Source organism: Symphalangus syndactylus, chromosome 5, assembly GCF_028878055.3.
Source record: "Symphalangus syndactylus isolate Jambi chromosome 5, NHGRI_mSymSyn1-v2.1_pri, whole genome shotgun sequence".
In the NCBI taxonomy this organism is placed as follows: Eukaryota; Metazoa; Chordata; class Mammalia; order Primates; family Hylobatidae; genus Symphalangus; species Symphalangus syndactylus.
Window position 1 is genome coordinate 86,537,846 of NC_072427.2, and position 14,232 is coordinate 86,552,077.

The window sequence follows — 14,232 nt, forward strand, 5'->3', positions numbered from 1 at the left end:
TCTTTTTGTAGGCTAATGAGTTGACTGGAGGCTGGCAGCTCCAAGGTAGCTCTGAGATGAGGACTGGTCACCAGAATGACCAGGGCAGGATTAGAGGGTCGGGCCTTTCAGCAGTGGCACCCAACCTCCAGGGAGGAAAGAGGGGCTGAAGGTCAAGTTGCTCATCAGTGGCCAGTGGTGTAATCGATCATGCCTGTCTAATGTCACGTCCATAAAAACCAAAGGACAGGGTCTAGAGAGCTTTCGGGCAGCTGAACACATGGAGGTGCCTGGAGGGAGGTGCCCAGGGAGGGCGTGGAAGCTCTGCACCTCTTTCCCCATACCTCACCCTCCACACTTCTTCATCTATATCCCTTTAATAATCCAGTCAACGTGTTTCCCTGAGTTCTGTGAGCTGTTCTAACAAATTCATCAAACCCAGAAAGGGGGTTGTGAGAGCCCTGATTTCTAGCTAGTCGGTCAGGAGCACAAGCAAAAGAACCCTGGGCTGGTGGCTGGCATGGGAAGGGGGGACTGTCTTGGGGACTGAGCCCTCACCCTGTGGCATCTGACACCAGCTCCAGTAGACAGGGTCAGAACTGAATTGCAGGACCCTTGCTGCAGGGCTGACTGCTTGCTTGCTGGCAGGGCGAAATCCCTGCACATTTGGGCCCAGAAGTCCTCTGCATTGACCATTAGGTTGAGGGAGCCAATAGAAAAAAAATACCTTGAGTTTCCTCTTTCCATTCTCAGAGCTAATTCTTCTGTGTTTCTTATTTTCAGATACACCATGTTTATTAAACATGAAAAAGCAATTACAGGAAAGCAAATATTCAGATAAACAAAAGAGGCAGTCAGCTAGTTCCCAGGCAAAATTTCCATTATGTTACCCAAAATATCTCTTAAAGGCAGACACAGCTAAAACTTATGAGAAGCCTGGTATCTCAGCAGATCTCCTCAGAACCGCCCCAGCGGCGCGCCTCCTCAAGGGCTGGGGACCCCACTCACCAGCCAGCGGCTCCACGTGCAGCTGGGGCTCCTGCGAGTACACGTCGTACTGCACAATGGGGTAGATGTGAGGGAGGACGAACCACACGGAGCCCACCGAGGCGCACAGCTGCCTGAGTGTATACGTTCCAGGTTCCTTGGCCTAGAGTCAAAGATTCAGGCATTTGAAACCACGTCACCCAGTTTTGTAGTTAGGAGCTTCCTGCGGTAGCGCTGTGCGGTGGTCTCTCTGAACTACAGAAAGGCCTGTACTTCTTTCCCTCTTGTACCCCCTGCTCTTGTGCCTAAACCTCTAAGCTTGGGCTCTTCAAAAGGCCTTCAGAATCTCTCAATTTGTGATTTTCTGAGTAACTGATGCTTAAATTTAACTTTAATAAGGTATTTTCAACTTAATAAACTGTATTTGTCGCATTCTCTTTGAAGGGTGTATTTAGTAGAGACATTCAGCACGAGATTTAAGCCCTGCTCTAGACTAAAAAATGTGACAAATAGCTGTACTTTCCACAGGCCAAATCCTGTTGAGTTAGTGGAACTTACAGGATATCCTGTGTCAGAGAAAACTTTATGTTAGAATGGGTGAGAAACACCAGGTTTGACACCCAGCCAGCCACAAAAGGAAAATAACTTTGAGTGGGAAAGTGTACCAACTTCTTTGAAACCTCATTTTAACAAATGAGGGTGTATATTTTCATATGCAGGGGGAAAAGCTAACTGAATCCAATAATCCAATGAGTTAAAAAGCTAACTTAATCTAAGAACAAATATCTACATTAAGAACTTCACTCAAAATTTATCAACTGTCAGAAAACTGGATAAATACAAAAGAAAACATCAGTGTGTTTTTGAATAAGGATAGAGACAAAAACAGGGTTAGAACAAAGGACTCTACTCAATTCACACCACACTCCAGACAGTTCTTGTGAGCTCCATGGCCCTTCTTTACAAACTTGAAAGTCAAGTTCTCACCCTGAATGCATACCTGAGTCCTGAATGTTATCTGGTTGGCCCCTGGTTCCAGGGTCACGTGGCTGCACCTCAGCACGTGGGCCCCCTCCTCCAGAGACACCCCTGAGGGCATCTCTAGGGAGGAGCAGCTCTCCTGCCTTCTCAGGAGCATGTGGACGTTTCTGCAGATAATCCCGGTGGTGTTCAAGGAGTTATCGGATGGGCTTCTCTCAAACATTTCATACAACTCCAGCGCGGGCAAACTGTTTTGGGATACAGGGAAAGGTGTGGTCTCCGGTGGAAAGTTAATGATCCCGTTGGACGTCTTGTGCTTGGTAAGCCACTCCGCGGTCTTCCGGTAGCTGTTTTTCTCAATGCTGAAGTGGACATTGACCACAATCTGCTCCACGTGAACAGGCACAGGCATCTGGCTGTACATGGTTATCTCAACGCACAAAACGCCACCCACGTGGACCACGGCATTGGAGGGATCAAAATGGAGATCTCGCAGTTGTGCAAAGGAATGCATGGGTAGCACTATCTTATGACCTGTAAATAGACATTATCGTAACTGACTCCCCAAGTCACACTTCCTTACAGTAAGCAGCAGCAGGCCGTGGACACAGCAAGATCACAGAGAGCAGACTGAAGCAAGAAGCAGTGATGTGCACAATAGCCGGGCCCAGCCTCTTGCCATCTTCACACCCCCCAAAAGCTATTGTATCAAAGCAAAATATTAGCAAATACCTACGTAATGCCTAGAAATCATAAAAGGTACAGAAATTAACCTTCTCAAGTCTGCTTTGACAAACCTAAGAGAAATACAGGTCAACTACCTCTTAGTTTCAAACTAAAATTTGTAAATAGTCCAATTTCTAGAGCTACTTCCAAGGGATTCCAATATTTTCTCACCTACTTAAAAACATGCTCAGTGAAGATGCCCAAGTGCCCTGCTGTGATGTGGAAACAAACCCCAGGTGTCTGCCAGTCTACGAAGTCAGCCGATTAAGTAGGACCCCTCTGTGCCCCCAGGCCCAGGACAGCAGCAACCAGCCAGGTCCACAGGTGCTGCTGGAGTGAGAGCCTAATGCTCTCCCTGGGCCCTTCTCTCTCTGACCCAACTGGAAGTGCCTTGGTTTTGCCTAGAAAATACACAAGGCTGCAGAACTGACCAGTTAAGTATTTATTAAATATTCATCAACTAAAGGACTTGCCAAGACTGATGCCATAGATCATGAGAAAACAGTAAACAATTGTGGCATATTTTATTCATATAGAGATACCAAGGAATGTTGGCAGGAAAACCACAACTCAAATAGTCTCAAATACAAAGCAGCAGGTGTGGTCATGGCTCTACCAACAATCAGTTTGGGCACATTAAAGACTCTACAAAGCCAAACTCATGTCATGATGCTCCTGAGAAACCCATCCAGAGGGATCTTTCGTTTTCCCCCTTTCTTTGAGACACGGTCTCGCCCTGTCACCCAGGCTATAGTATAGTGGCACCATCTTGGCTCACTACAGCCCAGTCCTCTTGGGCTCAAGCAATCCTCCCACCTCAGCCTCCTGGGTAGCTGGGACTACAGGTGCCCGCCACCACACCTGGCTAATTTTTTGTAGAGACAGGGTTTTGCCATGTTGCCCAGGCTGGTCTCAAACTCCTGACCTCAAGTGATCTGCCTGTCTCGGCCTCCCAAAGTGCTGGGATTACAGGTGTGAGCCACCACGCCAGGCCCCAGATGCCTATAAGTGAATACACCCCAGCAGTCAATAACCATATCAACCTGACCCTGAAACTTCTAGGAAAACTGGTTTTCAAGTAGTTGTCATGGCTATGACTGAACTGTGTTCCCCGACTTGCATGTGGTGAAGCGCTAACCCCCAACCTGATGGTATTTGGAACCAGGCTTTGGGAGGTGCCTGGGGTTAGAGGAGATTGTGAGGGTGGGGCACACATGATGAGATTACTGTCCTTTAAGAAGAGTCAGCAGACAGCTTGCTCTCTGTTCTTTCCCACCATGTGAGGACAAGGCGAGGAGGCAGCTGTCTCCAAGCAAGGAAGGGAGCCCTCACCAGAAACTGGCCCTGGGGCACCCTGATAGCAGACTTCCAGCCTCCAGAGCTATGAGAAAATAAATCCCTGTTGTTTATATTAGCCTGAGTAGAGTAACACAGTAACTACCTTAAATAAGTACACTTGATAAACTAAGGTGAGGAGCTCAGCTTCACAATAAATCTGATCTTACCACACAGCATGATCTACAAGTATATTTGCCAAAACAATTAATTTGACTCTAACTTCCATTTAGATGCTCCCATGAGGAAACACTGAGATAAATTCCAGAAGGCAGGACAGCCTGTAGGACAACTGGCTTGGAGGATTCAGCAATGAAAGGACATGAAGCACTGACACAGGCCACAACAGAGATGAGCCTCGAAAACATTATGGTCAGTCAAGAACCCAGCCACAAAACACCACACACTGGACCATGTGTGAAAGTTGTCAGAATCAAAAGGGAGTCACTTGTGCTAAACAACAACAACAAAACCGTGACTAACAGAGCCAGAGAAGGCCATGAAGGGAGGGCTCTCATGCAAGCATGCCTGATAACAAAAAATGTTACAAAAGACTGCAAACACCACAGCCTTGTGGAAAGGCCACTGCAGCCTTATACAAAACACTCTTCCACCAAGATACCTGCTCAGCAACTGCTGTCCAACCCTGACTGGCGCCACCCTGTTGATCCTTGTAGCCGAGAATCACCACCCCAGACCAGTGATGTAATCCTCATTTTCCCTTTAAAACCCCTTTCCTGAATATGCACATAGTTTACTATGGCCCGTGTATCGCACTGCAATGCCCTATTTCCAAATAAATATCATTTTGTAGAGAGGCTCCCTATGTGTATTATTTAGGCTGACAGATTCTACAGGTTGAGTATCCCTTATCCAAAATGATTGGGACCAGAAGCGTTCTAGATTTCTGATCGTTTTGGATTTGGGAATATTTGCATGACATGCTGCTGAGCATCCCTAATCTAAAAATCCAAAATGTTCCAATAAGCATTTCCTTTGAGAGTCATATTGGTCCTCAAAAAGTTTTGAATTTTAAAACATTTCAGAATTCCAGATTAGGGACACTCAACCTGTATTTGTATGAAACATCCAGAATAGGAATCTAGAAAGACAGAGAGTAGATGCGTGGCTGCAGGAAGGGAGTGGTGGGGTTAAGTATGGCATTTCTTTTTAGGGTGATAGATAAGTTTTAAAATTGACTGTGGTGGCCAGGCACGGTGGCTCACACCTGTAATTCCAGCACTTTGGGAGACCGAGGTGGGTAGATTTCTTGAGCTCAGGAGTTGAAGACCAGCCTGGGCAATATGGCAAAACTCTGTCTCTACTAAAAATACAAAAATTAGCCAGGCATGGTGTTGTGCTCCTATAGTCCAAGCTACATGGGAGGTGGAGGTGGGAGGAGCAATTGAGCCCAAAAGGCAGAGGTTGCAGTGGGCTACAATCATGCCACTGCACTCCAACCTAGGTGACAGAGAAGAAAAAAAATAGCTGGGTATGGTGGCCCACACCTGTGGTCCCTGCCACTCGGGAAGCCAAAGTAAGAGGATCTCTTGGCTCCAGAAGGTTGAGGCTACAGTGAGCTGGGATCGTGCCACTGCACTCCAGCCCAGGCAACAGAGCAAGATAGTCAAAAAATAGAAAAAAGAAAAAAACAAAACAATAATATTGACTGTGGTAACGGTTGCACACATTTCTGAATAGACTAAAAGTCATTGAATTATAAACTTCAAATGAGTGAATTACATGGTTTGTGAATATCACAATAATGCTGTCATATTTAAAAAAAAAAAAGAAAAAAGAAAAAAAAAAAGCACTGTCTTAAAAAATGAAGAAAAAGGCCAGGCGTGGTGGCTCACACCTGTAATCCCAGCCCTTTGGGAGGCCGAGGTGGGTGGATCATCTGAGGTCAGGAGTTTGAGACCAGCCTGGCCAACAGAGCGAAACACTGTCTCTACTAAAAATACAAAAAATTAGCAGGGCATGGTGGCGGGCGCCTGTAACCCCAGCTACTTGGGAGGCTGAGGCAGGAGAATTGCTTGAACCCGGGAAATGGAGGTTGTGGTGAGCTGAGATCGCACCATTGCACTCCAGCCTGGATGACAGAGCAAGACTCTGTCTCAAAAAAAAAAGAAGAAGAAGAAGAAAAAGAGATGGGAAGAACTTTTTTTAAATTAAAAGAGAACTGAGATCTAACAACCAGATCTAATACGTGATATCCTGTTGGACTCTATTAAAAATGATTTAGAAAATATTTTAAGACAATTAGGGAAATGTGAATACGGCCTTCTTAGTAGATGATATTAGAACCTTATTAATTCTTTGAGTGTGGTTAAGAGACTGTCCTTATTTTTACAAGATCCAATGTGGTCTAGAGTTTGACTTTAAGCAAAAATAAAAAAAAGTCAAGTGAAAGACACAGATACATGTTAGCTACACAGCAAAATGTTAGCAATTGTTTACTTTAAGCGGTTGGTGTATCTTGTATTCTTTTTACTTCTGTAATATTTGAAAATATTCCTAGTAAAGTTGTAAGAACTGGTCTTACCTGGGCTGTCTGACGGCTGGCTGGCAAAGTCAAGTATCTCCTGGCAGAAGTGCTTGCGCTCCTCTTCAGTGAGGTGGTGGTCACTGGCTAAAAGGCTGCTGGTCTGCAGGTAGCTGGAGTGGAGAGGTAAGGAGCGTGGAGAGGCTCATACTGAGGAGTGCGGGGCAAAGTGGATGCAAAGTCTCCTACAGCCTTCACAGAGGCTTCAAAAGCCGAAGGGCTTTTTTTTTTTTTTTTAAGTTACTAGGACTCAAAATTAGATTACAAAAAATCGACTAGACATTTCATTCATTTTCTATACAATACATATGTATAAGTTAGGACTTTTCTCTCCTGAATAATAGGTGTGAATGAAACATTGATTGTGGGCAACGCTGCTGTATAAATAGAAAATAATTTTCCTGCTTCATGAAAACATTAAAGGATACTTTTCAATTTGTCCAAGGTGCTTTTGACATTCGGCCAGCTGCTTCCTTGTGTGTGTGATGGGGAGTGCCCAGCCCTCAGCCAGGTAATTTTTCAATGCTCCTTGAAGATAGATTTCTGCCTTTTGTGGAGCCTTTTTCCTCCTTGAAAAGTCAACAAACAGTAGCTTTCATTACAGCTAGGGATAATCAACACACAGACCCCATCTCTCCCGCTTTGGCCTCCATCCTCCAGACCCCATGCCAGGACAGACTCAACATCTCTAGACAGCCCTTTTCCACCCACCCCGCTCCGTGAGAAAGAGCACCTACTCAGGACGACATAATTAGACTCCCAGGCAAAGATCTGAGAAATCAGAGTGTGGTGATAAGAGCACAACACATTGTTGGTCTGGCTTCATACACACGTCGAGGAACTTTCATAGCTGAATCTCAGGATCATGATCGCAAGCTGACAGGCAAGAGGGCCAAGGCTAAGAGAAGGTGAAGGAAGGGCTTGTCCACAAGTACACTGCTAGTCAGCAATGAAGCCAGGAAGTCCAAGTATCTACAGGGTCTACACTACCTACTAAAGGCACAGAAACACAGAAGCAGTCTACAAAGCGCAAGCGGAAGGGCGCACAGAGCCACTTGGAAACTCAGGCAAAGAGCACTCCACAGGCTCCGGCTTCCAGAGAACGCCGGAGAATTAAAATAGCAACACTTGGCCCCCAAAGCAAAGTTTAAAGCACAATTTTTTTTTAAAGATAGGGTCTTGCTCTGTCACTCAGGCTGGAATACAGTGGCGTGATCATAGCTCACTGCAGTCCCAAACTCCTCAGCTCAAGTGATCCTCCCGCCTCAGCCTCCTCCACTGTAGCTGGGACTACTGGTGTGTGTGGCCTTGCCTGCCTTTAAAATGCAAATTAATAAGGGCTTGTCAAAGCCTCAGGAGCAACAAGGATCCCCTCCCCTTTCCCAAGAAGCCTCTTTGCTTCATTAAGGAGCACCTTCCTCTTTAGATACACTACATGGAAATTCAAGACAGCTATATTCTAGCTGTGACTCTGCCGTTAATTAGTGGGTAATTGGCTAAGCTGCTCCAACCACATCTGGAAAACCAGAAAGTTCACTTAGCTGATTTAAGAATCCCTTTCCAGCCAATTCACATCAGTTCAAATCAATTCTCATTTCTTGCTTCACCTAATGAAATTACTTGAGTACAGAGTTCAAGATCTCATTTCAATCATACTTTTTTTTTTTTTTTTTTTTTTTTTTTTTTTAGAAAATGAAAACAAGCATCTTTTTGCCGGGCGCGGTGGCTCAAGCCTGTAATCCCAGCACTTTGGGAGGCCGAGGCGGGTGGATCACGAGGTCAGGAGATCGAGACCATCCTGGCTAACACGGTGAAACCCCGTCTCTACTAAAAAAATACAAAAAAATTAGCCGGGCGTGCTGGCGGGCGCCTGTGGTCCCAGCTACTTGGGAGGCTGAGGCAGGAGAATGGCGTGAACCCAGGAGGTGGAGGTTGTGGTGAGCCGAGATCGCGCCACCGCACTCCAGCCTGGGGGACAGAGAAAGACTCCATCTCAAAAAAAAAAAAAAAAAAAAAAAAAAAAAAAAAAAAAAAAAAAAAAAAGAAAAAGAAAATGAAAACAAGCATCTTTTTCCTTATAGCTTGTATCTCCTTTGAGTACTTTGAAATGGTAACCACATGACCCACTGGGGTTTCTTCTCTTTGACAGTCTGATTTTACGAAACACACTAGAAATACGCTAAATTTTGAGTTTTTCTGGAATCAAACTTCAAAGCTGGAGCTGGAATGGAAATCCTGCAGTATTTGTACACACCTTCTTCCAGTCATCCCTAGATCATCCCTCTTTCACGAACCTGACACATGCAGTAGCTTTACATCAATGGCCTTGAGGTTTTTCAGTCTTCTTAATACTTGATAAAACTAGAGAAATGCTATATAACAATATGTAAGAATCTATATGCCAATTTACTCACCATTATACTGTCTTATAATTCTTTAATTAAACTTAGTTACAAAAATGTATATATTTAATTAAATAAAAGAACCTCAAAGACCAATAACAGTTATTAAGAGTAACAAGCAGAAAAGCTCTCCATCTGGTTTTCAGAAGAAACTGAAAAACAAAATTATGAGGACTGGGTAAGAGAATCTACACTTTTCAATCTACAAATTTATGTACACTTTATACCAACTCCATATATAACAAATCTTCTCGTGTTATTTGTATGTTTACAATTCAAAGAAAAGTACAAAATCAATTACATGTAAAACTCTGCCAGATCTTTTCCCACAAACTTAGCAGATCGAATCCTCCCAATGCTTGTATACATTTCAATGGTGGCATGGGACAAATCCTGTGGGGAAGTAAAAACACAATTATGTACTTGAACTTTTAATGATGGACAAATACTACATTTATTCACCTAAAGCTCACGCAAAAGACACTGTTGGGTTTTTGTTTTGAGACAGAGTCTTGCTCCGTCGCCCAGGCTGGAGCACAGTGGCGAGATCTCAGCTCACTGCAACCTCCGCCTCATAGGTTTAAGTTGATTCTTGTGCCTCAGCCTCCCAAGTAGCTGGGACTACAGGCGCCACCATGTCCAGCTAATCTTCTGTATCTTTAGCAGAAATGGGATTTCACCATGTTGGCTAGGCTGGTCTCAAACTCCTGACCTCAAGTGGTCCACCTGCCTCAGCCTCCCAAAGTGTTGAATTACAGGCATGAGCCACCATGCCCAGCCCGCAGAAGACACTGTTAATAATGTAACATTATTTTTTCCTTTGCATCTATTTTTGTGAATTTTTCTGTAATATATAATCAAAATTGGTAACCTGTGTATAAATTATGAAGCATAATAATAAAAGAAACCCACAAACTCATCCAAAACATCTAACTTTTCCAAGGACTTTCTGCACGTGGTGACATGCTGGGTATTTTCATACCTGTGTGTACAAGAGGTACAGCCATTACAGGCAGACCAAACACTCAAGTTGCCCATGACCCGGGGATGACGCTGACCCACCACACTTCTGCCTACACCGTTTTTTAAAGTTTTGCTAATTTAAGTCTTTCAAAATCAAAAACAATAGCTCTGCCCAAGTCCAAATTACTCCTTTTTACAAAGAAAAGTATTCACTATCCTCTCTTATAATTTCTGTGTGAGCAGACCCAATTTGAACAAAACTGTAAATATTCAAAGATGATTCCATGCCTAATATGGTACCACGGGTACTAATACACATTTGATGAACAACTATTCCATGTTTTGTCCACAACTCCCCAGGTACCAAAGAAACTAAAAAAAAAACAAGAAGGGGCCCCCAATACTAGCTCCTTCCCAACTCAACAGGCCATGTAGCAAAGCCTTCTAGAGACAGGTATTCATGGAACAGACATTGAACACTTGTTAATACTTACTAAGTAGTGTTTTTCAAAAGCTTCCACTGATGATAATGCTTCTTTCAGTTTCTTATAAGGACTCTGAGCTGTGTTGGCTTAAACAGAAAGAAATGAGAGTCCCTCTTCACCTTCATCATGTCCAGTCACATGACTTTACATTCACCTTCACATACTGCAGGTAGATGACCTCATCTGACTCTTGTGAAATTACAAACTGGCCAATGCCAACGGAAACTACATGATCATGTACATTCTCTTTCAATTCACATATTCATAAAATAGTCAAAACGCTTTGTGTCATGCTTTTCTCTGATATTTAGAACTAGACTTTTGTAGAAACATATATTATAAATACTCCAGTGAATTAAATTACTTCCAAAGTGATCTGAAATGCTCTCAAGTTGAAACAGTGAAATATAAATACTATGTATTTTTTTCTTAAACATTTATTCAATTTACTAAGAATGCTTTCAGTTCATCAGATATTCTTTAGCAACAGTCTTGCTAAATAATACTCATCATATATTCCTACGTAAAACAATGAGTAATCCTCCTTTCAAAGAGCCTTATTATCCAGGAGAATTTTTTTTTTTTTAAACGGAGTTTTGCTCTTGTTGCCCAGGCTGGAGTGCAATTGAGCAATCTTTGCTCACCACAACCTCCACCTCCCAGGTTCAAGCGATTCTCCTGCCTCAGCCTCCCGAGTAGCTGGGATTACAGGCATGCGCCACCATGCCTGGCTAATTTTGTATTTTTAGTAGAGACAGGGTTTCTCCATGTTGGTCAGGCTGGTCTCGAATTCCCGACCTCAGGTGATCCGCCCACCTCGGCCTCCCAAAGTGCTGGGATTACAGGTGGGAGCCACTGTGCCCGGCCAATTTATTTAAAAAAATTTGCTGGGAGGCCAGGGCAGGAGGATCACTTTAGGCCAGGAGTTGAGACCAGCCTGGGCAATACAGCGAGACTCCATCTCTACAAAAAATTAAAAAATCAGCCAAGTGTGGTAGCACACACCTGTAGTCCCAGCTACTTGGGAGGCTGAGGCAAGAGGACCCCTTGAGCCCAGGAGGTTGAGGCTGCAGTAAGCCAAGATTGCGCAACTACACTCTAGTCTGGGCAACACAGTGAGAGACTGTCTCTTAAAAAAAAAAAAAAAATCAGGTCGTATAGTTAGAAAGACAGATCATCTGTAATTAAGAGAGAGGGTGGCGCATGTGAACATGAGCTTAAAGCCCCTCAAGCCCAGGAGAAACTCAGCTACATTTCTGAAACTCCTTCCAATTTCTCCAACTATTTCTAATACTGCATTATGCTGTTAAAAGGTAAACTATCACGTGCTTTCATCCAGTCAGCTAATAATGGGTATAATTTTCCAAATGGTGAGTAATATGATTACTCTTAGAACTTGGGTTACATGTGCCAACTTGCAAAGGACATTTTCATTATTGTCCACCTCACCACTCACATAGGTACATACAAAAAAGTACCTGTTTCTGGTCGTTCAGCTCCCAAACCTGCCAAAAGGTCAACTGTCCTGTTGAGATCTTCTGAGTTAGGTCCTTTCTCTGACACAAGTCCACATAGATAGCCCAAGGACTTTAACTGTTAAGATAAATCCACAATTTCAATTAATTTGCCATAAGAGTCATCAGGGAATTCAAGAATTTAAATATGGCCGGGCACGGTGGCTCACGCCCATAATCCCAGCACTTTGGGAGGCCAAGGCGGGCGGATCACGAGGTCAGGAGATCGAGACCATCCTGGCTAACACGGTGAAACCCTGTCTCTACTAAAAAAATACAAAAAATTAGCCGGGCGCAGTGGTGGGCGCCTGTAGTCCCAGCTACTCGGGAGGCTGAGGCAGGAAAATGGCGTGAACCCGGGAGGCGGAGCTTACAGTGAGCCAAGATAGCGCCACTGCACTCTGGCCTGGGCAAAAGAGAGAGATTCTGTCCAAAAAAAAATAATAATAATAATTTAAATATAAAAATTCAAATCCAGCTAAATTCTAGAAGAAGCTTTCCTACCCAATGACTCAAATCTGGATACAAAAATACATCCTACACAACAGCTCTCAGTGAGGCCTGGAGGGTGGGAATCCTCCGCTTCTGTCCTTCACCTCCCCGAGTTCCCCAGGCTCCGCCTATATCTGCATAAGCCCAGCCCTGGCAGCCTACCTGCTGCACACACCAGCACAGCTCTGCCTGTTGAGGTGACCTTTCAGCACCACCCTCGTGTCCCCCGACTCAGGGTACAGAGTCAATTTCACAGGAGCACAGCAAGTGCTTGCTGTCTGCTGACTACATCGACATGTGGTGGGGAACTATGACTTCTTTGGCTGCACCCAGACACCTTCTATGGCCACTAAAGTGGATGCATCGTGATCTAAATGAGCAACACCTTTCCTCCAAACGGCAGACTTCCTCTGCCACCCAGGCATGGCCGCAGAGACAAAGCGAGCATTCCACACTTGGGCAGGTAGGCACCTTTTCTGTGGCATAGCTCCACAGCCCCACAGTGTGGGCAATGTTCGAGTCGATCTGTGCCCGGTCACAGCAGCCTTCTATCCTCTGCAACACCTCTAGACAGCTCAGAAACACCCAGCAGTCCAGAGCACCAGGTGGGACGGAGACCTGTGGGGGTGCAAATGCGAAGGTGTGAGGGGAGCTCTGGGAGAGCTCTAGCTTGAACAAACCCACACGCTCTAGCCTGAACATGCAAAACCCTCCATCCTTCAAGCAGCCACCTCATCTAACAGTTCTGTGATATGCAGAGCTACAGGAGAGAGAAAGGGGCAGAGAACACTAATCACCTACATTCACATGGGAAGAGAAAAGCAGTGTGACCTATATTCAAATGTGTTATCAGGTTTTATGTATAACTTTCAATTATTGTATTTTTGAAAACCTAATTAAGAAAAAGCCTCTGCAGGTCTAGATCTGAAAAATATATATAGAAAAAGAATTTTTTTTTAAAAAAAGGAAAAACCTAGAAAAAGACCAAATATGATCATTTACTCCAAGAGTGAGGATTGGCCACAGATCAGTGTCAAGAGGGGAGGGAAAACTAAGACCTCAAATGACTGCTTGGTCACATTTAAGAAAGATTACGTTCAACAGCAGAAACTGAATACTGAGTAGAAATATCACACAAGGAATTACAGTTCACTCTTCAGGCGTGATAAAGACAGTTTATTTATGTTTGGAAAAAGAGCTCCCTATTGCTCCCTATACACTGCAGTATTTACAGGTGAAACCCAACGTCTGTATTTAAAAAACGTCCCAGGGCAAGTGAACGAGGATGCAGATGAAGTAGAGGCTGGTCAGGCGCTGCGCCTACTCTGTTCATGGGTCCTACATGGGCATTATGTTATCCTCTCTGCTTCTGTATGTACTTGAGCCTTTCCACTTAAAAAACGAAAAAAGAAACACTATCAGAAAAGCAAAAGCGCCTGCTGTATAAGATGCAGTTTTTCCCCACATTTTAGCACTTCTGAAATAGGAATGTTTCTCTTCATCAAGTGGCATCTTACACTTTTAAGTGGCAATGCTGACTTTTTCTCTGGTGGCACTAACTTCATGATGTGTTTTAGTTTTGGTGAAATGTGTTCACCTGTGCTCTTCAAATCCCCAGTCAATAGGTGATGAGCTGCCAATGCCGGGGAAACTGACTCCCATAAGAACTCTTGCAAGGCACCCTGAGCACAAATAAAGGACCTGGAACCAACAAGGAAGAACCAAAGAGTGCCATCAAATGTTCCCATAAAAGCTAAAAAGCCCGACTTTTGAAAAATAAGATATGCTACTTAAATCTTTTGGGAAAAAAAATCAGTGTAGGA

At 44.1% G+C, this 14,232-nt stretch overlaps 1 protein-coding gene across 11 annotated transcripts in view; it reads right to left on the reverse strand.

The window, feature by feature from the left end:
* The window catches only part of TRAPPC10 (trafficking protein particle complex subunit 10), a 93,429-nt gene that overhangs the window by 21,680 nt on the left and 57,517 nt on the right, over window positions 1-14,232 (reverse strand). For all 11 annotated transcript variants that reach the window (XR_010121175.1, XR_010121176.1, XM_055279858.2 and 8 more), the window contains 8 exons: window positions 12,881-13,027; window positions 11,882-11,996; window positions 10,413-10,489; window positions 9,257-9,348; window positions 6,982-7,122; window positions 6,554-6,666; window positions 1,967-2,481; window positions 988-1,129 (listed from right to left, as the gene is read on the reverse strand). Coding sequence is in view for 9 of the 11 variants with exons in the window: in XM_055279858.2 (XP_055135833.2) it covers window positions 988-1,129; window positions 1,967-2,481; window positions 6,554-6,666; window positions 6,982-7,122; window positions 9,257-9,348; window positions 10,413-10,489; window positions 11,882-11,996; window positions 12,881-13,027 (1,342 nt within the window). In the remaining 2 variants the exon portion in view is untranslated. The remainder of the gene's footprint in view (window positions 1-987; window positions 1,130-1,966; window positions 2,482-6,553; window positions 6,667-6,981; window positions 7,123-9,256; window positions 9,349-10,412; window positions 10,490-11,881; window positions 11,997-12,880; window positions 13,028-14,232) is intronic.